This window comes from Temnothorax nylanderi, unplaced genomic scaffold (genome assembly GCF_030848795.1).
Source record: "Temnothorax nylanderi isolate EJ_2023f unplaced genomic scaffold, tnyl_v1.0 TNYL_tig0015_pilon, whole genome shotgun sequence".
NCBI classification, from domain to species: Eukaryota; Metazoa; Arthropoda; class Insecta; order Hymenoptera; family Formicidae; genus Temnothorax; species Temnothorax nylanderi.
Window position 1 is genome coordinate 1356403 of NW_027249077.1, and position 26064 is coordinate 1382466.

A 26064-nucleotide genomic window follows, 5' to 3' on the forward strand; every position below is an offset into this window, starting at 1 on the left:
CCTGATATCGACATACTTCTGCATACCATTTATACAGTAATTATTAATATATCATAAAAATGTCGGAATATATATTATCTTAATTCAATACCCTAATTTCATTATTACCCTTAATAAACGTATCAATGTATGGTTGACATATTTCTTACTCTTTTACTGTAAACGTTTCGATCGATGAATTATCTCTTATCTCTATAAACGTTTAGACATATCGACATATTACTTAAAGCAGTTTGTATTGGTTTACTTAATATTTTTCATTTAAAGGTTATTTGTTATGCCGAGGCTTTAGTATTAGTTTTTTTATATTTAAATTATTTCAGGAGTATGTGTATTGAAGAATACGATACATCTGATATTGTTTATGTATAAAATAATTATCGAACATTTTATTTCTATTCAATAACATATTTATGAAGAATAGGATTATTAATTAATACTACAGTAGAAACAATACTAAAACAATAACCTGTTTTGTTAAAATTAAATATAACCTGTTTTATTAAAATTATAATTGCTACAACCTATAGCTTATGGCATATAATTATCACAATATTATTTTATAATTATTTTATGTTTTATTACTTGTTATAGAAATTATATTACTATAAAAGCATTTTAACTCGAAAATGCGATAATTTGATTCTTCAAAATTAATGTTTTGCTTGCTTCTGTTCTATAACATATATTACTCTCTTTGACATCATTTCTGTTAAATTTTTAATGTATTTATTGTACAATTTTTTTGTTTTGATGATATTCAGAGATATAAAATGTTGAAAAGGAGACAATTTAATTCAATATACAGTAAACTCTTGCTAATCCGACCCTTCGATAATACGGCCCGTCCAGTAATCCGACACTGTCGCGGGCTTCCGCGGCGCTCTAGGCGAGGCTCGCGTATTTTGTTTATTTACATATTAGTGACCGTTGAACTATCGTTGATGCATTATTAACGTTTCCGCGAAGATGCATTGCCGCTTTTCTCAGTTTTCTTTTGTTTATTGTAAATTCCAAAGTTTAAAAAAATGTCTAATAAAAGAAAACATAAAACTTTTAGATTAAAAGGGAAGGAGTTTAAAGCAAAAATATTAGCAAAAAGGCAAACATCTATTAAAGACTATTTTTCTAAACAATAAATTGTTTTGTACCGAACACCAAATAGTAGTGTGCAATACATAATTATAATATGTATTTTTCAAATTTAATACACGTAATAAGTTTAATTTATACTATGACAATTTCACATATTATTTAATTTATCTCCTATTTGTATTTCGTATATTCCAGTAATCCGGCCTTACCTGGTTTTTAATAGTGTCGGATTAGCGAGAGTTTACTGTACTTTTTTTAATTATGACATTGTAACGTTCAACTGGAGTAACAACTGATTGCTCTTCTTTTTTAACGCATTACTTAAATAATCAAATAATTATAGAACGTCTATCTCTCTCAATAAAATATAGATAATTAATCTTTTTAAAAGTCACATTATTTTACAAATTTTTATCTCTATCCGTAATTCTTTAACATTTGATTGACAGTCGCGAGCAATGTTACAATCTTTTAAATTGTTAAGATTACTTTCGTGTTCTGATATCGCATGCCATGTGCGATTTCTTCGCACATGAATGGCGTCTATATCCCGGAGTGGAGAGTGGACGGATCGCAATCCATGTACGTCGTCGTATCATGGTGCAACAATGCGGTATATAACTCCCATTCCGCCCATATCAACGTAGTATCATAGCCGTATCTCGCGTTATGCGCGAATTGTTGCGATCTTAAAGTACGAGTTTAAACTTAATTTTCTTTTCCGTCTCTCTCCTCTCCGCTTCTCTTCTCATTCGCCTCGGCGGAATGTTGTGGCTCTTTCCCGAAATAGGTTGTATCGTATACATATAGGGTAGGATAGGACGGGGACGCGAGTACATACGGCAAAGCCTTAGTACCGGAGACCATTTTCTCGCTGGCCCGTCTATACGTCTAAGCTCCCTGTGATACTGTAGCGCATATGACAATTTAAGCATCTGGGTCAGATAGGCACACACGCGGGTTCCCTCCTCTTCGGGTATGATCATTCCATCACGGTGCAAATATTGAATTTGCATGGTCCTCTCGTTTCTGCAATGCAGATGTAGGTATCCCCTCCGAAAGTGTGTGCGCGCGTGTGTGTCGCCGGTCGCCGCTCGTACGTATACGCGTCATGTACGACGACGTGGCGACACCGTTTATTGCTCTTTGCAATGGGTTCGTACAACCTATTGTATCAACTCCCTGTCTAATGAAATCTGATTCGCGAAAACGAATTTCCTCTCGCGGCGTAGAAAATATTACCCGCGGAGCAATTCGAAGAGCCGTATTCCCCGACTTGCAGATAGCGTTATTGATATCGATATTCCGATGCTATCTACGGCTAAGTACCAATGTTATAAATCTGGATTTATGAAATCTGATACGGGGGTCGGTTTAACATACACCTCCGGTATGATTATAGACAGCCGTCGTTAAAGTGAGTTACTTCTATATTTGTAAAATTTTACGGAAATAAATACTTTTATCCTATGATAAACCGTTAAACGTTTTCAAATTGAATGCGGATGATGTTGAATAAGATATAATACGCTAGTGAGAGTCGCGCACAGAGATAAAACGTGCAAAGAACCAGACGCATAACGCGCGCTATGTTCTTGACATACATATCCCAGTCTTTGAAAATATATTTTCATATTACGACAAAAATATGAGACTTTCAAGGATTGTCGACGTGAAAGTACATCCCTGTGACACGCATACGCATTTGCGCTTTCCTTTGAATAGGAATTTTTATATCATAACGAGAATACCCCCCGCGCGCGCGCACCTGAAACGCCGTCTGAGTTGAAATTGTGGCATTGCTCTCGTCAGTACACAGATATTTGCTTTCGCAAGCATCCGGCATTACGGCGATTGTGCGATGCGTAGCTGCATTACGTCGGCAAAATCGACGGTGGAATGCGAAAACGACGTATTCGATATTCGACCACGTGGCGAGATATGATGTAAGAATTTCTGCATATGAAGTCCTCGTGGCGGACGAAAAGGACGCGCAATAAAACGATTCCACATATGCGCGAATAGTTGAACGTCGCTACAAACATTACGATCTAAATATTCGGACAAAATATTCCCAAAATTCGAGTAAGTTGAAATCAGATAAAAGAATATCGTCGAATAACTCAGATATATTGACATCGCGCGCGCGTATATCGTTAGAGGGGAAAAAAAAGATATACATATATGGACAATTGCGATCTTATCTTAACATTCATAACAGGATCGACAAAAAAATTGCCATTACAAATTGATCATACGTCCATTAACCGTTGCGTTAGAGAAATAGATCGTTTCGCGATCCAATAAAAACTGATCGAATTGGATCAACGGTATCGAACATTTTTCGAGGCGATAACAACAAGATTTTCTCATAAAATAAACAGAAATCGAGATGTGCCACTTCGCGTCGGTCCCATTAGTCAATTAATCCCAAAAGGGAACGTATCCATTTCGATTTCGCATGCTCTGTTTTAACCGATGAGAAGAGTTTCGTTGTTGCATCTTGCGAATTTTCGCTCGTGGGGGAGGGAATGTATCGTTGCTTGCCGCACATCAGGAATGCACACATCACGTGCAGTATATACAGCATTATACACTTGTATATGCAACGGTGCACATAGGCAATGTTGATTGTTGCGTGAGTATACAATGCGGCGCGTTACAACAGTTGGTTGTGTCCTGGAAAGGGGAACGTTTGACAGTCTTCGACATTCCGTGAATACTGATACGAACAAACGGGTCCACCAAATAGATTTCGCGATAATAATCCGATTTTCTCGAAGAATGCACACTGCGGAGGGGAGCGGGGGCAAACGCGACGGTTTACCTTTAAATTTAAAGCCGGATTGTTTGCTAACGTCACAGGAAGGCTACAAGAGAGTGCAGTTTGGATAAAAACGTCCTGGAACCGACCGTCAACCTGCAGCTAAATGCTGCGGATAATCCTAAAATTCCCAAGACGAAGTAATTTCTGTGAAATCGCACCTTTACGAACTTGATATTGTGCCGGGCTATAATAAATCGAGTCACGATAAGCGTAAATGGGCGAAATTCGCGTCTCTAACTTGAACTTCATTACGCAAGACTAATGCGCTCTCGTAACTTCACGTCACTTTCGTCGCGCCCTGTTTTTACGTGACAAATATTCGTTCCATTCCGCGATGGCGATGGGTCGATTTCGTCGTGTGACTTCAGATGTGTTGGCACAGCCGTTGCACGGAGTTAAGGAACTACTAATGGCTTCGTTAATACCGGCCGCCGAATTGATGATGGAATAAGGCTTAAATTCGAACCTGCATCGAGGGGGGGCTCCCTGCGGTATAATCTCGACCTTCTCTCCGTGGATCGAAGGTTAAGCCTCTCCTCCACTCCATCCCTAGAGCCAATCAAAAATTAGGTTGCATCTATCCATATGACCTGCGCGCTGCACAAGCGCGAAGGTTGCACTATCCGCGTTAAAATACACAAATCGTCCCAACAGAATTGCAGCACAACGTTCGAAAATTACCCGACCTTTCTCACCTTCCTCGACGTAATATATATCTCTTTTTTTTTACCTTCACTTTAACGAACTACAATTAATATTAATTTAGAAGTGAAATAATGATCGATCTAACTTATTTATCAAGTTTTATTAAAAATTGCCCATCCTACTTGAAAAACATTTTAATAAAAACTTAGAAAATTCCAAATTTATTTTGCGCACGATAAAACATTTTAAATCCGCGATAAATATCCGCGATAGGTATAATTAGATTATCAACCAAATTTTTGACAGAAAGACACAACTGCAATGCACCATAGAATTTATATTTAAGGTAAAAATACGCCACTATGTTAGGTCACATTCCATACATAAAGCATACATAATAAAGCGGTCGCAAATCCGATTCTATCCTACAAATCCATTGCATGATGTTCAAAAGATAAGAACTATAAAACAGGAATCCTATAAGATAAAATGGCTATTCAATAATGGCCATCTCAATGTTGTGTACATCAAATTGTCAGCTTTCTAAATTTAAATTCTGTATGAGGCAAAGTTATCCAGGGTGAATCACTAAATGTGTTACAGGCTAATAAATAAAATTCTGAAATTAGCAAGAAGAGCTTGACATAGATACATTGAAAAACGTATTGAGAAACTATAAATATTTTAGGTTTTTCGATGTCAAGTTAACGTGCAGAAACGTGATCATCAGAGTATTTGATGATATAGAAAAAAGAAGTTTTCTTTATTATAAGCTTTATTACAAACCGGATTCTTTGAAACAAAAAGAGAGATGCGACCTCTTGAGATATAGCGCGGATAAACGGAGCGGATGCGGAAAATTGATTCCTGCATTTTTGATTCTACGGCACCCTCATCACTCTTATCCGGTGCAGTGTCAGCTGCAGCGGCGTGACGAAATATTTTCTGACTTTGTCGGGGAGTATCGAAAATCGCGATAACCAATGAATACATGCCATATATACGTGCGTACACGATCGTAGGGTTATATTTAGATAGTCGTGCGACCGGCGAACAAGCGCGCACACAACACGCACGGACACAAACGTACGGCGTACGTACATGTATCGCAGCGTATGCCACATTGCCACATCGTGTGTTTGCATATGTGTACACATCGCGTCGCGTCGCGTCGCGTCGCGTCGCGTCGCGTCGACCGCGTGTATCCGTGTGCATGTATCAACGTTCCCAGAAACACGTTACACTGACCCAAGGGACTCGTATCTTTGATACTGGGTCATCCCATGACAAATTGATCGGTGACGTTGCGCCGTTGAGCTTCGGCGTGAGTCTTCCACGCTCGAACGAGGAAGATCCTTCCGAGGGACATGTACGGTGAGGTGGATTATACCACCGCTATAGGTGTGAGATCTACTAGAGATCCACGTCTGGGCTGTGCTGGGTAAATTTTGAGAGATGTAGCGCACTGATAGCGTTATATGAAACACGATAAGCCTATGGGGGAATAATATTGGCGATAAATATTTGATATTTACACGAATAGCAAACAGTGTTTAAAACTTGCGCTGATTTTATTTTCGAAAAAATAAACGTAAATTCAATTTACGTTTAAGCCGCAATCGTAAAAAGATTGGAGATTCTTTTAGGTTTCTGTTTTATATATTGATTATCGAATTATGCTCCTCTTGGCGAATGAATTTGACAAGTATAATTCTGGATTAGAATCATACCTCAGAAATCACCGGCTAAATATATATTATACATTTATATAAACATTTATATAAACGTCAATAACGGATTGGTAATAAATGAGTAGCATATCGCTATTGAGATTATTTGTATAGCTTATCTGTTAGCGTATATTCTTTATTAGTGCCTGTGTTACTGTAACGTTTTATTTTTATGCAAAACTTTTGAAACGTGCAGCCCTCACGTAAATACGGGGATTGGAGAAAAATTGAATATCGCAAAACAGGGTATCGAATAATGTGTAACGTAGCAACGTGAAAATTGATTTCGAAGGTCAAATCGGGGTAGCGATCGATTCGACGCGACGCGGCGTGCCGACCGAAATGTATTTACAGAGGAACAAATAGAGAGAGAGAGAGAGAGAGAGAAGCGTGTTCTCGAGCGCTAAAATTTCTAGCCGACGAACGCAACGCGACGTCCAACAGGCAAACCGATTCGACGCGACGTTTCGTCTCGATTAGTGACTTTATTTAAATTTAAACGCCCGTTTGCCTGCACGCTAGTGATTATCGCAACATTCGCTAGTAATTGCCGGGACGACATCACGATTGATTGTTTTACGCTGCTATCAGCGTGCTCTATTTTATCGGGGCCGGCGGCATAATCTACGAATACGCCTACGCGCGCGTACGCCGCGATGCCGCCCGTTCGAGGCGATTCAAAATTTCCGATACTCTCGCGAATGATAAAAAGCCAATGGGCGTGATACAAGCCGTTAGACGTAACGCGCGCGTGCGATATTTTCATGATATACGTTTACATGTAAAATCACTGGTAGTAAAATCGCCTGGGACGTATCCCATCCAATTCCGACATGACCCAATTCTGTTTCGTAAGCTGGTGGCGTGCCTTGTCATAGACGTCACGGAATATGATAAATGTTTTTCCAAGTAAATGAGTAAATTGCATTCGATACAAAATTTATTTTTACTCCCTTGCAAATTATTATGTGGAGAATAAACGGAAATCTATCCGAGCGATGTCGATTATGCGGTATCGTTCGAGTATCTTTAGATGTGTGACGTTTCAAAGGCAAATAATCTCGCGCGATATCGTTCGCGTTCGTCAAAGACGTATAAGAATGGCTTAACGGAGGTCAAAAGAAGCGCGCTTTGTGGGAGCCAAATGAGAGAAATTGTACGAAGCCTTGTAACGCGCCGCACGATTACCGCACGTCGTCGTCGGAGGGGACGCGAGGACGCCCCAAATACGAGGCACAAGCGCAATTATTATTACGCTCGTTACTCGCATATTCCATTCAAAGCATTCGGGCGGACATGCGGCGGCAGCGGCTGCCGCGGGGGTTATTATCCTATTGAGCTCATAAGAAGCAACCCGCGTGCGATATCGTATGAGCCGTCGTCTTACGACATCCTCTATCTGCTAACCAACGGAACACGATGTAACAAGAAACGCTTAGCTTGTAGAGAGAACCCCGGTAACTTCGCTCCTCTCCGAGGAACACCGCGCGAGAGGAAGCGAGATCCTCTCTTTCGAGAGAGAGAGAGAGAGAGAGAGAGGGGGGGGGGGACGCAACTTCAGTATAACGAACGGCTTCGACGATAACACAGGGCGACGGCGAGGCGCCACGTCTGTGCGAAGACCGCACGAGTCCCGACAAGACATACGAGAACGATACATCGTTCTCAAGAATCTCTCCTCGAGCGATTTTCAGTTCTATCGATCATTTCACCGACGACGAATAAGAACGGCGCAACGGAGGAAACGTAGATAGATGACGGAAGAGCGGCTCGCACACAGACGCGAGATACGGAGCGAGGAGAGTAGAAGCTGAGTGCCATCTTGTTCCCGTTATTAAATGACGGACGATAGCCGATACGAATATAAATGACACGACGAAAATTAATTAGCGATTAGGTCGATGAGACGTTTGAGAGATCCGGTTGAGCGAGTGGTGCACTTTCCGTTTGTTTTGCAAAGTGATAATAACGGTTAATAGTTTACGTTAATGAGCGCGCAGCTCTGAACGCTCAAAGTCAACATGTTGAATGTTGAATCTGTTAGAAGCACTCGTCTCTGAAATTCCTCGATTCTTAATCTCCGCTAAAATTAGTTTACGTAATAATTTTATTAGGTTCATCTGTGAAAGACTGAACGAAATCTATATATCGCATAAGCTTTGAATTAAGAAATACCGTTGAGTCTCAGACACCAGTGCTCAGATAAAAAGGCCAATCAGCATTCTTGATCTTTTTATGCTGTCGCCGAATGAGAGGCTTGGAACGAGAGGAATTTTGTTAGAAAGGGTCAAACGATCGATTCCTAGGAAACGTTCCTAATGGGAAGGAATGATAGTTGAACAGCTCGCCAGTTATAAGCTATCTCTGAATTATATTTAGTTCTGAATAAAGATCACTGCCGCTTTTTTTATCCGATAGGATATCGCCCGTTTTAATACTCCGTAAAACGTTCCGCGCGATAATTGTTAAGACGTAGTATATTTTCACGGCAAAACTATATTACCGTCGTAAAAAAGCTTCCCTCATAATGGCAATTCCATATGTGCTCTTAGCTACATACGCATGTATACGTGTATGAGTAGACCCTTGCTTCCAATACTAAATTGCTGGCACCCGGCAATACTTTTATCGCCTCTTTTACGACACCGGTGCCGCCTTGCCCTCTAACTCCGTTTTTGAATCCGAAGGGACTATAAAAATAAATTAGATAAGAAAGCAAATGAGTAAGGAACGACAACCCACATGCTCATTAAATGACATGAAAACGAAAGAAAGCACGCTAGAAATTAACGAAAAGAAAGCGACAGCTTTTCATGCTGTCTCAATTAGAAGATCGAATATTCCAAGATCGAACATTTCACATATATATGTAGTAAAGAACGACATTTTTATTGATTTTTTTCTTAATATAAATTATGTTCAGTCAAATTTGATATAGAAAATATGTTTGAATTTTATATCAGTTATATATCACGTCGTATTATACTTCCACTTTACGATATGGAATTAAAAAATATCAATAAATAGTAATTAGTGTTGTATTATATAATTATCAAATTTTTACAAGTACACGCGATTAATCTAATAAATCTTTTTTATCTATTGCGCAGGAACGAGAGCAGGAGAGTCGGGCGAAGAAGGGTACCGTTAATAATTTGCCTCTCGCTGCTGATGACAATGGAGGCGAAGACAGTGGTAGCTACGAACGTGACAAACGCGTCGTCCGTGCTAGCGTCGACGCTGAAGCCGTTTACAACGACGGAAGTAGTTTATCAGCGATTCGCCATCGAGCCGATGGATCAAACCGCGGTGATTGGCAGCCGGGTGACGCTTCCATGCCGAGTTCTCGATCAGAAGGGGCCCATTCAATGGACCAAGGACGACTTTGGCCTGGGAGCGGTCAGGAATCTCACCGGATACGAGCGATACGCCATGATCGGTAGCGACGAAGAAGGCAAGTATGAGTGGATAAGATAATTCCGGAAATTTTATTTTCACGCTGAAATGGATTCCTTCACCAACCGTGTAACATGCTCGCAGATACTGCAATTATGCAAAATACAGTGCGATTTGCGATTACATTAATATGAAGCTTCCTGTCTCAGGCTCTTTAGAAAGGTTGTTTTAACTTTCGTTACGGGAAAAAGATTGGGGAAATCCGTTCATTGGATAGCTAATTTGAACAATTTTTTAGCATTGAAATTCGTGAAATAACGTTTCAAACGCTAATTGCGGATCATATTAATGTTCTTCGATATATATGCTCTCCCGAGCGTGCTTAAATTCTCTACTGATAAAACTACTTTTTATTGGCAAAGGATTATTTAAAAATCTATACAGTATATAAACATACACTATAATACGTCGCTAGCATGTTTACTCGTTCAAATTCAATTTCCGGCCGCAAAGTATTGATTTTCTGCCGTGTCGAAAAAGTGTACGCACATTCGTCCGGTTGGCCCATAGGACTCTCGCGCGTCATGAAAAAATATTTCCCGTCGCTTTTAGAGATCTATATATTTGCGGACGTAGCGACACTCGCGCATAATGCATGAAGAGAGACAAAACTTGAGTGTAGTAAATTCTCAAAGGCAATATCCACAGTAAATAATGAGGTACATATATATATCTGAGATGGAAATCGTAGCACGACAAAAAGGTCAGCAGTGTATGTTTTTACATTTGTATATTTTTACATGTGACTGCATTTCCGAGAAATTCTGTTCTAAATATTAGAATCTTTTTTTTAACGTTGGATAATCTCTTCATGTATCATATAAACATTTTTTCAAGCATAAAATAATTTAAGATACTGTAAAAGTTATATATACATATAAAAGAAAAAATATATATACATAAAAGAAAAACGTAAAATAAGCTTTATTTTTTTAACAAAAAAGTATATATTTTCATTTATATTTTGACAACCGCTGCCGACATGGCTTAAAAAAAAAAAAAAAATTATTTCGCACTTTCAAGCTTCTTTTTGTGCGAGGAATGACCTCCTTTTCAGTTGTACCATCATTTCCGCTTCACTACAGCACTTCCGAAAGAGGTTCTCTTTCGTTAGCACGCTTTAAAACAAAGATGGACCTCGCGCTACTCTTGTGTCGACTACGTCGCATAAAGCCGATGCAGTTCGCATTAAAAGCTACTGCGAAGTTAAATTAGTTTCCTAACGAGTTACTAAAAAATGCCGCCCAACACTCGTAACACTTGCTGGTATAGGAACATTTTACACGTGTAAACGTTTCCATATACAAAATAGTCGCTGGGACGCAACCTGGCGCACGAGACGACATTCTTTATTGCAGAATTTTTAATATGTAACGGCATATATATGTATACTCGTAGGTGAATTAATTCAAAATGTGTAATGGCAAAAGCAACGAGGGCATAGAGAATTTCGTCCAATCAGTAAATTGTGTCGGCAAATGAAAGGGTGATGTTCAAATAAAGACCTTCACGGTTCACGTCTCCGGACTCAGTAGCGAGAACGCTGATGATGTTAGCGTTGCTCGCGAATAAACTCGAGAGACACAAACGCAAATAACAAAGCACACCTGAATGAAATATTCTTACCGCGGACAGCAAATCACGGTAATAATAATGACAGAGATGGACCGCGGTGAAAAAATTAATGGCACAATTGTACTGCGGTCAATTTTTCCAACATGACAGATAGAAGTAATTTATACAGTTTAATAACAGCGCAAAATTTTCTTTCAAATCTATATAAGACGGAAAAAAACTTTAATTTTAAAATTTATTTCGAGCAAACGAGATGTAAAGTCTATAGTTGCGAATAAACGGAGATATCGTTGTCATATTTGATCTCGAAGTGACAAAGGCAATAAGCAGATGAGCGAGTGAGCAAGTGAATAAAAGAAAAACGGTACAAGCATAACACAGTAAAAATCGAACTGCGACGAGAACCCGTAAAGTTGTTCCAATTCTGCTAATATTATAACGGAATGATCCAACGCGCGATCTAATCGCGCATGCCGCGATAAAAAACGGAGCTTTTTCACGTAATGACGCGCGAGGCGGAGCAGTGAACTGGTTTATTTCATCCGTTTGTATCTCTTTCAACATATAGATTGTCTTTCGACGGGTGCGTATCTTTCCGCGCTCTCGCTGCATTCGTCATTTAATTCCGCAAAAATCAGCGCGCCGAAAGCGAAACGATCCAACGTTTATTCAATCAAAATTTGTAACGTGTTTCGCGAAGCTGTCCTGCTCGTGCGCGTCGGCATATTGGAACGCGAACGGTATATGCGAACGCGGCGTTTATTTTTTTATTTCTATTCGTTTTTCGGTTACGGTATTTGCCGGGTGCAGGATTAGTCGCCGGGCTTGCCGAAGATAGAGTGATCCCACGATATTGTATCGTTCCATGCCGATATTCCATTTCGTGCATTCACAATATGTTAAAAAATATTACATTGTTCGGCAATATTCCTATAGCCCGAAAAAAAAAGATATCGCATTACGTTTATTTGGCTAATAAAATTGTCAGCGATAAGCTGTTCTATTCGAATGTTTTCGTTGTTATAACAATAATGTTCACGTCAAATATGTCGCTATCTTTTTTTAGATATCATTTTTTTCGCACAAGTTAGTTTCGAATACAATTGTTCACGTGTGAATACTTCAATACGATTTTTATATTTCTTCGCGCGATTATCCGAGAATAATTGAGCATAATTTTTCGAAAGGAATTATCGAGTTATGCAAAAAGTTTTCTTTACAAGGATCTCTCGTGAAACTCGATGACGACGACGCGTCAGTCAAAAGTAGGATTAGGTACAGGTGGCACTATATCCTTAAACTGACACACCGCCGCGCCGTGTGTGCCTCCCCGGTGCGTATATACGCGGACTTCCCCAACAATCACAGTGTGTTGGGACGATAACGCTCGCGCGCGTTTGAAATCCAGTTTAAGCCGAGAAACCATAATATACTTGTAACTATATGCCGTTGCACGATGCCTTGGTCCTCGTTCATTCTTCTCCATATAAGCGCGTCCCATCGTCTCTATGGCACGTACCGTGATAGCAACACTTGATTTCCATAAAATTATTGTCGATTTAGTATGCCGGGCTCTATACAGTATATTTGTATCACAATGTTGTTATATTTTGGACGCCGTCTTTTCTAACCCTAGGCTTCATAATAAAGAACTGAAGCAATTAAAATAAAAGCAAAATAATTCTCTCTCTCTCTTTTTTTCTTTTTTTTTTCGAAAAATGCTGCACCACGCTGCAAAAATGTAGATTAAGGTCGGTCTGAAAATTATCCACCAGCAGAAAAAAAATTAATCGAAGGTGCAGGAAAAAATTAGGTGTATGCATCCGAAAGTTAATTAGTGCAGAACATAGTGTGAGTGTTCGTTGCCGGTGGCGAGGTTATGATTAACTATCGGAAAACCCGTTTAATTAACGTTTCCATCATTTAATTCGAATGTAAAGGGGATCAAGAAAACTCGACATTTTCAAGCTTTATCTCGTATGACCACAATGCAAGCCCATCGAGATCAATCTTACTAAATAATGTGTCAGCTTCTATATCATTCATTTAGCACGAGGCTATAAAATGCTTCTTTTTTTCCCAAAAAAATGATGTACTAAATCCAAATAATAAAAAAGTATCAAGTAACGAGAATTGAATTACTGCGATAAAAAGCTTTCGATTAGGAAGAAGCTCTAAATTCAGGAATAATTCAGAATGTATTTTCTGTAAAAATTTTTCTGTTCTTTATTTTACGCGATATTAATTTCAATTTATATATGATTTAATTGTAATTCACAGAATTATTTCAAGACCAACATGTCTCGAGTTGCGGAAGATAAGCAGATGCGCCTTGAAATATATCAATATCCGAGCAAACCGCCAACGGGAGCAGATGTCGCAAACTGAATCACAACATGTCGCGGTCGTTTTAATCGGCGAAGGCTCGCACATATCAATATACACACGATAGCGTAGCGATAGAGCGAAGTCTTTAATTCGACGTCGTGTATGCCGCGGGCGGAGAAGCGGCTAAGTTTAAATTAGTTCCGAAACATTCGGTGCACGCTCTGATGGTTAATGGTTCTACCATAGATCAATAAGATCAGTAGCGGCGGCGGCGACGGCGGCGGTGGTGGCTGCAGCTGCAGCTGCGGCAGCGGCAGCGGCAGCGGCAGCGGCAGCGGCAGTGACGATGCGACGAGAGAAGTTGCAGAGCGCATCGCGTTGTATTGCGCTGCGCTACGCTGCGCTACGCTGCGCCGCGCCGCGCCGCGCCGCGCCGCGGTGCGTTGTCGCGTTTTGCCGCGGGGCACCCAGCTGCGAAACGCGCCGCAGCCGCTTGACCGGATACCCCCGCCGCGGTCGCTTCTGTTACATGCTCGATATACCTGTTTCTCGCGAGCTCACGGGCGCACGGAAAGGAAAAACGTACACGAGGTCATAATTTCCACCTTCGATAAAGCGCGCCTGCGTGGCAACGGACGCGCTCGACCTTGTTACGGGCGTTACGGCACACGTCGCATGTAATACGATATGTCTTTAAGGGATCTGAGATACGTGCGATTAAGGGTTCGGGGTGTGCGATCGTTGGTATTAGAAATAGCTTATCGTTCGGACGAATTTATTACGATAACAGGTGACTGGGGGAGGATGCGTTGCCGGAACGGAGGCAATCGGCGGCGCTCCGCACTTACTCTGCGGATATTATCGATTTCATATCTTTCTACCCCGGGCGGATGTTATTCACGTAAGCATACGCTTAAATAGATTTTAATCGATGAAGCGATCATGCCTAAAGCAAAACTGACCCAGCTTTAACGAGGTAATAATATCGAAGATTTTGATCAAAAATATGGCGCGTTCTACTTTCTCTCTTTTTCGAGGCAATCGTCTCGTCTATTTAATGAGCGTGATTGTTTAGTAAAAATTTGCATATTTTAAACTGCCAACTTAATTATACTCTTAACAATTAGCTCGTTATCGTTATAGAAATAATGGTTATCGTTCGATACCGCTTTACCGCGATGAATGGCTTTCAAGGGAATCTTAAGAAAATTTTATAAAGCTGCTATTAATGTATAACGAAGAAACTTTGACCTTTAAAGTATTTTCGATCCGATGGTGAACATCACGTTACGCAAAACAGGTCAGTATATCTTAGGTACTACATTTGATTCGTAAATCTTAAGTATTCAGAAAAATGTTATTATCTCTTTATTTTTCTCTCCGTCCGCGGTAAAATCTTCCGAGAAATTAGCAGTCAGCGTGGGGTGACTTGCTCGACCAGATCCTGTCCGACTGTTGTCTAGCCAATTAATCAGTCGATAAACGGAGTCGATAAAAATAGCGTCCTACTTGCGACTTGCTTTTAAATTATGAGAAGAGCAGTTTCATCATCGTATTTTATTATTAACGTTATAAATATACGTATTAAGTATTTGATAAATAATAGAAGTATAAATAAAATCTCAAGTTTCTATTTCGTATCCTTATGTATATCTTCGTAATTCTTATATGTATAATTTATTTTAATTGATTTGCACATGTATTTTATTGCACATTAAAAAAAAGACACATAATTTTTGAGACAGCTACATAAAATAGCGCACAATTTCTAACATCACTTGAAATCTATCGAAGATTTTAGCCGACTCGCGTAAATTTATCTTGGATCAGAGGGCGTTCCACTCTGATAATTAGCGCCGGATATCGCCGCCGCACAGGCCACCTGATATTAATTGACGCAATTATAAGCATACAACGTAATTCCGGCAATATTCGTTCTCCATACGTACGAGATCCGTACTTTTAAGATCGCTTGCAGAAGCAGCGGCAGCGGCAGCAGCAATGGCAGCAATATCGGGGGCGCCCAACCTGCTCGACCGGATCCGGAGCCGCTCCTGCCGCTGCAACTGCGGCCGATTAATCGACCTTACCGGTTCCCGCGGTATATTTTTCTCACTACCACCACGCTCGCACACAAGCCAGATATTATATTCTGCCGGATACACACTTCGGCCGACGTAATTTAAATCGCAAACCTCCGCCCATGCCTTCTATTTCTGGCGGGGATATCGCGAATTCTTATTCAGCAGATGTCGCGTCTAACGCCGAGATAATGAAAATGGACTCGATAAAAAAAAGAGGGGGAAAAAGAACGTCATCTCTAATGAAATTATATACATAGACCAGACTTGAAAGATCAGCAAGTCGACCGCGCATAACTATTTTCCGTGTAAGTAAGCGGTTTATCGACATTTCATTTAATCTTCCGTGAGAAATCGTAACTCGCGCGCCTGGCTTAGGGTCGCTCCCATAAACGTTAGTAAAAATTAACTGAGCTTTAATTCATTCTCCGTTTCTCATCAGAGACAAAACTAGAAAGAGATAGTGAATTGATTAAATCTCGGTTAAGTCCACGTAATTTTTATGGAGTACGACCCTTAGATGTGCGAAGCAGTTAAAACATAAATTTAACACAGGACACTTTGAACCCACTACATTTTTCTTTAGTTATAAATTTCTCGATAAAATTCTATTGCTAGAGAAAATTTGATTTGAGATGCAATTAATTAAGAGTTGCAGTTACTTGACATTTGATATGAAACATCCTGATTTAATGAAATTTCGATTCAATCGGGGAAAATGGAGCGTCGAGCAGTTTAATCTTGTGAGCCTTTATTATTATATTAAATTTCGATTCATTTCGAAAAATTTGAAATATAAAATTTGAAATTACTTTACTGACACAATCATTTACGTCTGTTACTTATTTTTAAGATGATATATTCATAAACCTTATTATACTTTAGTTCCGCTATTTACAGAACTTATGTAGGTCATTGTATTAAGTATTTACAAATCTTTGAATGTATCGAACACATACATATGTATAACGGCAATATGCAAGTACATTCAAATGTACATGAAATTACACAATCGACTGAAATATTAGCATGATCGATTTTCACGAAGTATTAATAAAGTATCGGATTCAATTCTAGTTTCTTGAGCTTGTATTATTACTCGCAAGATATGCACTTCTGTTACAAATTAATCATTAAGAATTACATTTTTTTTATTCCCGATAAAATTAAAAGAATTAAATTTTTACTAAAACTAAAAACATTTAGTCGCTTCAAGAAGTACATATATATTATTAGACGCGTTAGTGATTAAGGACAAGGATAAAAATTGTTTTTCATTATGCTTGCGCATTAATCGTGTAAATTGTGAAAATGCTACAAATTCAACTAATCTCCTTTAGCTCCGAAATCCATCGCCCTGTGGTTAATCATCAGGCTCGCCGTATACGAAAGCGTAAATCAATTAAAACCTCTCGCGTATACGTATACAAAATAATTGATTAATAAAAGCGATCCAATGTTAGAAAGATGAAATAATCGAATTCTCATAAATAACACATCGATTACTAATGCGCGCTTAATTCGCTAGAAATGTCGTGAATGTACTTCGCTACAAATCGCTGCAAATCAATATCGTCATCGGTGCCAAAATAATAACGAGAACGAGCATATGATACTGAAATTTTAGCGAATTCCGAACCGCAACGAGAAACCACGATACGCCGGTTGGTTTACGAAATCAATACGATCGTCGGCGTTGTCGGCCAATAGGGTCGATTGAACCTCGTTGTGCATCAGCAAAAGCTGAGTATAATTTCGAGACCTGTCGCTCTGTACTATCATTGTGGTAATCATCACATATCGTCCATCTTCCTTCTATTTGCTAACTATCCGCGAGACCATATCGCCGCGATAATTGGCCTGAATAATGGCGTTACATCATTGTAAATATTAAACCGGTGTTTTGAAGCTTTTCTCGCGTGTAGCAGAACACCTCAAAGATAAATGCGTATTTACTCATAATTATACACGTCGCTCTATTGCCTCATTTTTTAAACAAACTTGATTAACATCCGATTGAAATTTTTCAAACAGTCACGCTTATTTTATGAATATTATTGATTAATGTAAAGATATTTAAAAAAAGAAGATTTTGTGATGTTTAAATATATATGGCAAATCGTGTGCAGTCAGCATGTTCTACCGTGGCATGAAAAATTCAACCGCATTTCGGAGCTGAGCTTTAAAGCACTTTTACCGAAATCTTGCCTTATCCATATGGTAATGTTCACTCTACGACGAGATAGCAAATTCGGAGCTGCATTTCCAGCTGCACATGCGCGAATAGAGGTCTACGTTAACACCAATCAGATATCCAGATGCGCTTAATTGGCAATTGTTGCGACCTTAGGATGTATGGTTGGTTTGTCGATTAAAGGATAACTATCTGTAACGATGTATTAGCCCATGCCAGGTGGCCGGCACGCTGAGGAAAATGCGACAAATATTTGCCTCTGGTACAGTCAAGCCACAACCGTGATATAGGAGATATACGTAAGCTTAATTCTAATTTAGAAAATTCGAAATAGATAGACATTTCTATATTTCAAGGTAAATCTTGGTGCGCGAGTACGTGATCCTGTGTTAGAAAAATCTCAATTAACGTCGAGATGGAAAATAGACACGTAATAGCATATCTTTATAATCTTAGAAAGCTGATATACATAAATATCTGACTTGAAATAAATAGTTGCCCTCACTTTCCGATCAAGACTGATTTATGGACCTAAATTAACTGATTGTGAATGTTTTATGTCCATCTAAGTATAATCCCTGACTTTCTCGACCTTCTTTTTGAATCGATATCCGTGTAGAATTACGTCGTCACGGCAGAATCAACAGTGGACGGTGTCGACGGCAGCCGTCGTTTCACGAGTATCGATTTTCTTCGATGATCGAATCCGCTCGGCTGGACGAACGCTAATGCCGTTTGTTCGGATCGCGCCATGTCCTCCCCCCGTTCATCCCCACCCCCCGCCAGGACGAAGCTCACCGCGAGTTTCCAAGTGCACAGCTATGCCCGGCCGTGCTTTCGTGAAATTTACAGACGCGATTAATGTCACGACTGGCTCGTCCGGCAGGCGTTCGCTTGCCTAGCGGCCGTTTGTAGGCCTAACCGTTACTAATTTCGGAGGGAATTATGGCCCCGCTATTACATACCCGACCTAACTGGCCTAGCGCACGTCCCGCGTGTGTCCGTTCGTCCGTGTGCCGCGTGTTAACGTGCACGGCACCCGACGTCTTACGCGAAAGGCCTGCCCCGTATTATTGACGGAGCGCTGATTTATCGTCGCGATAAAGACCCGCGCGCCCGCGTTACAACCCCGTTGTGCCCCGTTGTGTCCGTAGGATGTTATCGTTTGCCCGTTTTGCGGCCCTCGACTCGAACACCGCGAATCCTACCACTACCAACCGCCGCACCGACCAAATGCCGATATGCCAGAATAGATAAAGCCGCGCCCGCTGATTACACGATTACTTCGTGCCGGGAGACCGAATCCGCGCGCAACCTCGTCGACAGTAAACACACAAGCTTTTACGAGGCTCGTTCGCGGCCGCCGTTCTCGCGAACGTATATCAGAGAGCTTCGGGGAAACCCCGTCGGATTACGTTTTCGATATTTTCGCAGCTTTCGCGCGCACCGTCCGAGTTATCGAACGCTCACTCCTTTTTTTTTTACATTTTGCCCTCACCGCCCCTGCACCTGGTTTTTCGTGGTGCGAAAACCGAGCGACCGGACACCGTAGCGAAGAACGAAATTTGCAGCGTAATCGCATCGCGTGTAAAGACAATCCACTGTTAGTTAGGCCGTGTGTGATTTACTACGTATTGCAATAAAGGCCGGTAACCGCGCGCGATGTTATCATTACGCCGTTTGTCTAGTTACAGAGCCAACTGAGGGAGAGAAAGGGGAGGGGGAGAGTTTACCGAAACAACTAGCACCACGTTTCTGGTTAGAGGATTAATGGCCTTGTGTTAAGACTATCTTGATTATGACGCGATGTCCACGATTTAATTAATTTCTTGATAGGTATCACACAATTTATACACTCTAAGACGAATCATCGCTATATAATCGCAAAATCGGAAAAATATTTATTTATTTATTTTTTATTTTACGTCACTGAATTCATATTTACCGCGGATGTATCGTATCGAATCTTTTGAAAAAGTTTTGGTATCCAGACGTATTTCTTTCACGACGTTCCTCAGGGAAAATCTGTTTGCCATGTTCTCCGCTGTTATTCTTAGTATAAGTTCCTCCGTTGCAATATACTACTTTTTTAGTATTCAAGTTACAAATATTGCCGCATAACCTTCTTCCGAGATATGTACCTGTGTCTCGTACGCGATTTTTCTAAAAACGACAATCTCAACTTCGACATACAAAATTGCGGACGTCAGAACACGATGGAAATTTTTTAAATCGTCGCCATTTTTATGCCCTTTGAAGCATAAAATGTCCAAGTCTGGCAACGGAGAAAGCCGAGTACCCGCATAAATTATGTATCCGGAAGGGTGAAATTCTCTGCTGCGCAAACTTTGGGCTTGTTACATTCTCGACGCTGAGATCGTATTTGTAAAATTCAACTGATATTAATGAGCAAAGCCGACCCCGGTGCTTAAGAAGAATGTTCTTATACGTTACAATGTCTCGCAATGTAGAATCAAATGATATATGTCGTAGACGTCGGGCTCGCCATTATCGTGTTATTATAATATTAAATATTAAATATTAAATATTATTACTGGCACAAACACACTTTGCTAAATCGATAAACATATTTACTGATAGCAAATACATTAAATACATATTATCCAGAAAACATTAATTTCCTTTTTATTTTCGCGATCATCTTTTTCTTATTTGTTCACCTGCCATGCATTATCGTCCCGCGAGAAGCTGAATATTGATTTTCGCGATTTTTAGTCGATTAAAATACGCCGTAGTATTATACTCTCTGCTAACTGTAGCGAATTGTAATTAATCGTAACGGTTTATGATACAATGTTCGTTTCTTGACTCTTGGTAATTAAAATTAATTATGGCTGTTTGTAGCGGAGCGGACAACGCGAGAGTTAATTAATTGCTCGCGATGTATTGTTCCACCACATCGAATAAGTCTTCACGGCTCCTCTCGTACCTTTGCTACCAAAAGATCCTTTCTCCTTTGTCCGGCTTTTACGTCGGACCCTTACATCGGAAATGTTCTCAAATTATGGCACGAAGACCAGAATTCTAGCGCTATATCAAACAACTGCGTTACGCTGACGCAATAAAACACGAAATTGGTAAGATATTTCTCGGAAAATATCGAATAATTGCAATCAGTTAAAATTGCTAATTGCAATCGGTTTATTACGATCAAAACGGCGACATTCTATAATTACAAAAGTTTCGCGAGTTTTCATCATTTTTTTTAATCGAACACCAGCGACGATTCATTATTCAAAAAATTCGGCGGGGAGTTTTAATATAATCAGGGTTCACTTCACTTCTGTCTGGCGTCAAAGTTTTCTAGCATTATAATTTTTCATGCTTAATGCAACAAACTTTACTTGACGCGCAGGTGTAGTATTCGAGGATCTCTTCCGTAAAAGTTCCTAACCCGGTAACACTGACGTGCGTTAACATTTTGTAAATAAGAAGTTGTCACCATCATTCATCTAGTTGGCTATTCACCGAAACCCTCCATCTTCCGGATAATATTATTACCAAAAAGTAATAAAGAAAATGAAACGTACAAAATACGTACGAAATACAAAAGATTAAAGCTATCGCATATACATATAAGTAAATATAAAAGTAAAAAAAAAGCAAAAGAAGATACAAATTAGTAAAATATAAATACAAAAATTTCTATCGGTATTTTCAAGACATATTTCTCAGTTTTGCTAGCATATCTACATTTGTGTTATCGTTATATAATACCTTGCAGTAATCTCGAGAAGAAAGAAGTTAAAACAACATAAAACGAAAATATCGAAAACGTAGATTTATCGAGCTTGCGAAAAAGCCTGATTGAAAAACACTGTTCAACAATATTGCACTTGCACAACCAATGCAGTATTCTAACAACAAACTCCACTAGTTTAAATATTTATCGTTATGGAACGTTTCGAAACAACTCTGAGTAAACTTAACATAAAAGAAAATTGTAAAATGTAGATCTTTTAAGAGAAAGTTATTTTACAAAGTCGTACGATATATCATCAGCTGCGCAAACAATAGCATGCCAAAAGTTCGCAGCACGAAAATTACCAAGTTACGTTCGTTGAAGTAAATTCAACTGATTATGAGGGCATTATAGATGATCGTCCTAACTGACGTCGCGATATATAACATTGACTATATCTAGCGAAAGTAATTATCGTAGTATTACAGAAGTCTACGGACAATGTGCTGTATGTCAAAGTTTCGAAAGTTTATTCAACGGGGATCCTGAGAGAAGCGTTAATTGTAGTTAGCAAGAAAATGTACGTTTCAATTGGCTTTTAACTTCCACGAATGGATATAGGTGAATGCACTTTATCGCTCGGTTACGGTTTCCACTATTCGATTTACGTTAATTGGAAGGTATCATATAAAAATAAGTTAAACCGTGAAATTTGAAAAAAAGTGAGTTGCTGGGTCGGCAATATGAAACTTTACATTAAAAAAAGGGGTGATTAAAGTCAAATTCAATATCGCACGGCATTCAAGAAAAATGGCTTAAAATATTTCTTCGAAATTTTAAATCTGATTTATTTGGAACTGCACTAGTTGATGGGCTAAATCACTTTTACATAATAAAGTACGTTCGATAAAGCTGTACGATTCGAAAGGATAAGTTGATCATTGGCACATTGGTGGAAATAGCGAATAAATATGCCACCGCATTCAAAATAGAATGTAAAAAGATTCCAAGAAAAAAAACGCTTTATCATTTAATGCAAGGGCGCTCGTCAATTTTACTCGCGCGACCATCACGGACGAGTGACTCGGCGAAGCTTTTCGCGTCATCCCACACCGTACCGCACAAAATTTCCTATGGAAATTATTTTCGATAACGCCCTGACGTTTAACGGCTGAAACGCGCGGTATTACGAGCGGCTCATACACGTTTCATCGGGCATAAGCCACCGTAGCTTTGAACAGAAGCGCAACAATCAAGGGACATACTGTCCTAACAGAGAATAAATCAAAAAATTATTTATAGAGTTTCATGGTCCATAGTGTTCTATAGTACAGGTGCTAAATAGAATGTCAAATTAAATAACGAATTTTATCTGGTGTTGTAGTTATGGAAAGAGAGAAAGAGAGAATAATATAAAGTATTTAAAACTGTGTTATATTTTATATGTTAATTTCGTTACATAAAATTAATCTTTCTTAATTCAACATCTTTGTTAGTTATAAAATTTAAATAGAAATTTAATAACTTTTTTTTTCTTCTTTTTATGCGGCTTATAATACTTATTTATATATCAATCTTTAAAAATAAATTGATAATTTCATGGAAATGAAATTATCGTCTCGAGATACATTTATCTACTTGCTTCATATTTTCTGTAAAATTTTATATTTCACATATAAGGGCAGTAAATTAGGGCTGACATCTAAGCGGAAACCGGCCTTAACGCGTCCCCGGGTCGGACGCGCCGCCGTTGTCAACCGGCTTTATCGCGAAGGTGCAATTTATTGTGGAAATTATTCCGCGTCGCACGCACGCACGCACGGAGACTGACAATTACATTTTTCTACCGTCCGGCCATGAGCTGTCCCTTCGACCACCGCACTCGTGTTCACGGAATGTATCCTTCGTCGTGTTCGCTTTGCTCCGCTCGTGGATCCGAGAAGCGTAATACTATATATGTAGCCATCGGGATACATGCGTGACATCGATCCGCGAGAAGGAGCAAGAGAACGGTCCAACGGGACGGTGAGGGAGGGGAAAAAAAGTGCCGATGTGCGAAAGAAGGAAACGGCACACACGGAAAGGGGGATAAATTGTACAAGTGACGCGGATTTATTCGAGCACGATACGTTACCGTGATACGTGATGCGACTTGGCGTGAATCGACGAGCTCGCGATACTTTTGAACGACGACGCCACTTTCGTTCGACAGACAATGCGTATTCTCGCGATTTGACGAGAGAATCAGCGGTGGCGGTGGTCGAAAATCACCGGGAAGAGAAAAGAAAGAGATGAAAGGGGGGACGCAAGGGAAAAAGAGAGAGACTTTCTCACAGTACGATGAGCTCGCTCTAATTCGTCGATGGTAGTTATCAAGCTGGCTGGTTCCTGACAGTTCACGTGAATACGCGACGAATTTAAAATAAAACCGCGCCACGATAAATTCTATATCTGCGTTCCGACGCTATGCCGTAAGCGACTGACATATTCCGCTGCAGTTGATATCGTTTTTTCGATCTCCTCCATTGTCTACAATTCAGAGAGTATCCATATAATATAGAGATTATTTCCACTTTGCATTGTATTGCAGTGATAGATTCTTTACCCAATTTAGGATAGATTTTCTTTGAAAGAAAATACATATTCAGAGAGATCTCATCGTTTACCACAATTTTTCAATCTTCTCCATTGTTATATCTTTATAATAGAGATTCAAATTAAATTGATGTTAGAGTAATGTTTACATCAATTGAATGTGATTTTAATTCCAGTGAGAGCTTTATGAGAAAATACCTTATCAACATTTAACTTGATGCGAAATGTTAGAGTTCAATATTGATCGTATTTTTTTCTGCTTTCAGGCGATTTTTCGCTGCACATATATCCGGTGGAACTCGAGGACGATGGCACGTATCAATGTCAGGCTTCGCCGACAAACGACGGACAGCCGGCTTTACGATCGAGATTTGCTAAGCTAAGCGTGCTAGTGCCACCGCAGAAGCCGAAGATCCTGCAAGGCGACTTCCTCGTCACCACCGAAGATCGCGAGCTGGTGATCGAATGCATAAGCAGCGCCGGAAAACCGCCGGCAGAGGCAAGTACCCTTTCCCTTTTCCGTATCTTCTGGCATCTTTATTAACGTATATATATAATATATATTCGCTCTTTGAGCCTAATATATATATATATATATATATATTATAGCCTAATATAATATATATATATATATATATATATATATATGTATGTGTGTATATATCGATAGGATTATCTGAGATTAGACCGGATTAATCGTGAAAGCAACCTCCGGCAATTGCATCTGGAAACTTCACGGATATCCCTTGGCAATGGGCAGTACGCTGCCTCGAAGATTACGCTCGATTGATTTTACGTTTAGGCGTATATATCCTCGTCGTTTTGTTTCCGAAAACGGCTCTTTGTTGTGATAGATTATCCATCGCGATTCTAAACGAAAAATAAATATTAAAAAAACTCGACTTATATATGTTTCTGATGAATATATCAACGTAATGCGTGGAAAATATATTATATATAATTCTTTGTACTATATCTAATAATATATCTAGAGCTATATGATATATTGCATTATATGTAATAATATATCTTAACGTGGCTCTATATATATATATAAACTGAGTTATAGTCACGGATCGGTCATAAAACAGGATGAACATATCCACATATCAAATTCCCTTGTTCGTGGCGGATTGCTACGCAGAAATACAAGGTACGAACTATTTTCTCACGATTAACTTTTATCAAATTTTATGTCAAATCGATGGAGCGTGATTCGAAGCTCTTTTGTCGCGTGAAGCTAGACAGATTGCTGAGTGGCCGGATATTGCTCGATGTCAAATTAGATCCATTGGAGGGCTTTCGTGTCAGACGGATCTTAACTGCTGGAATAGATAACGTGAAGGAATACGGTCCGCATTATTACTCCTAACTGATTGATTGAACTAAAAGCGAGAATCCAAGCGCGACACCCTTAGTAAATAGTACCGAATCTGCCCTGAAAATCTGGCCGGGGCCGAAGCTAAGGGCTGCATTTCTTGCTGCGAAGTCCACTCAGCAGAACGCGTGGTTCCGCGCAACAAAAACAACTTCGAACCACGCTCGGTGAGCCTGAGATTTATGTGGGTTACCTATGTCCCTATACATCTAGCCTGTCAGTTAATACTGATTGCTCTTGCACAATTCCACCCCTCTTGAACTTATAAACGTATAAAATACACACGTTTGACACGTAATACGCGAATCGATATAACGAGTTCGAGAAACGAATCAGTTTGAAAAACAAAAAAAAAGAAAGAACAATAAATTCATGGATTTTGCATTCTATTGTACAAGCTATATACTGGTATAAATTAGTGTCATTAGCAGTTATTATATATTTTTACACTCAGATA

General features: G+C 39.5%; 1 protein-coding gene and 1 long non-coding RNA gene across 2 annotated transcripts in view; one reads left to right on the forward strand and one right to left on the reverse strand.

Moving 5' to 3' along the window:
- LOC139768328 (uncharacterized) overlaps positions 1 to 26064 on the reverse strand; it is a 126121-nt gene that overhangs the window by 82692 nt on the left and 17365 nt on the right. The window lies entirely within an intron of this gene.
- The window catches only part of LOC139768304 (irregular chiasm C-roughest protein), a 132513-nt gene that overhangs the window by 70823 nt on the left and 35626 nt on the right, over positions 1 to 26064 (forward strand). The window contains exons 2-3 of the mRNA XM_071698361.1: positions 9408 to 9751; positions 24496 to 24728. Coding sequence (XP_071554462.1) covers positions 9408 to 9751; positions 24496 to 24728 — 577 coding nt within the window. The remainder of the gene's footprint in view (positions 1 to 9407; positions 9752 to 24495; positions 24729 to 26064) is intronic.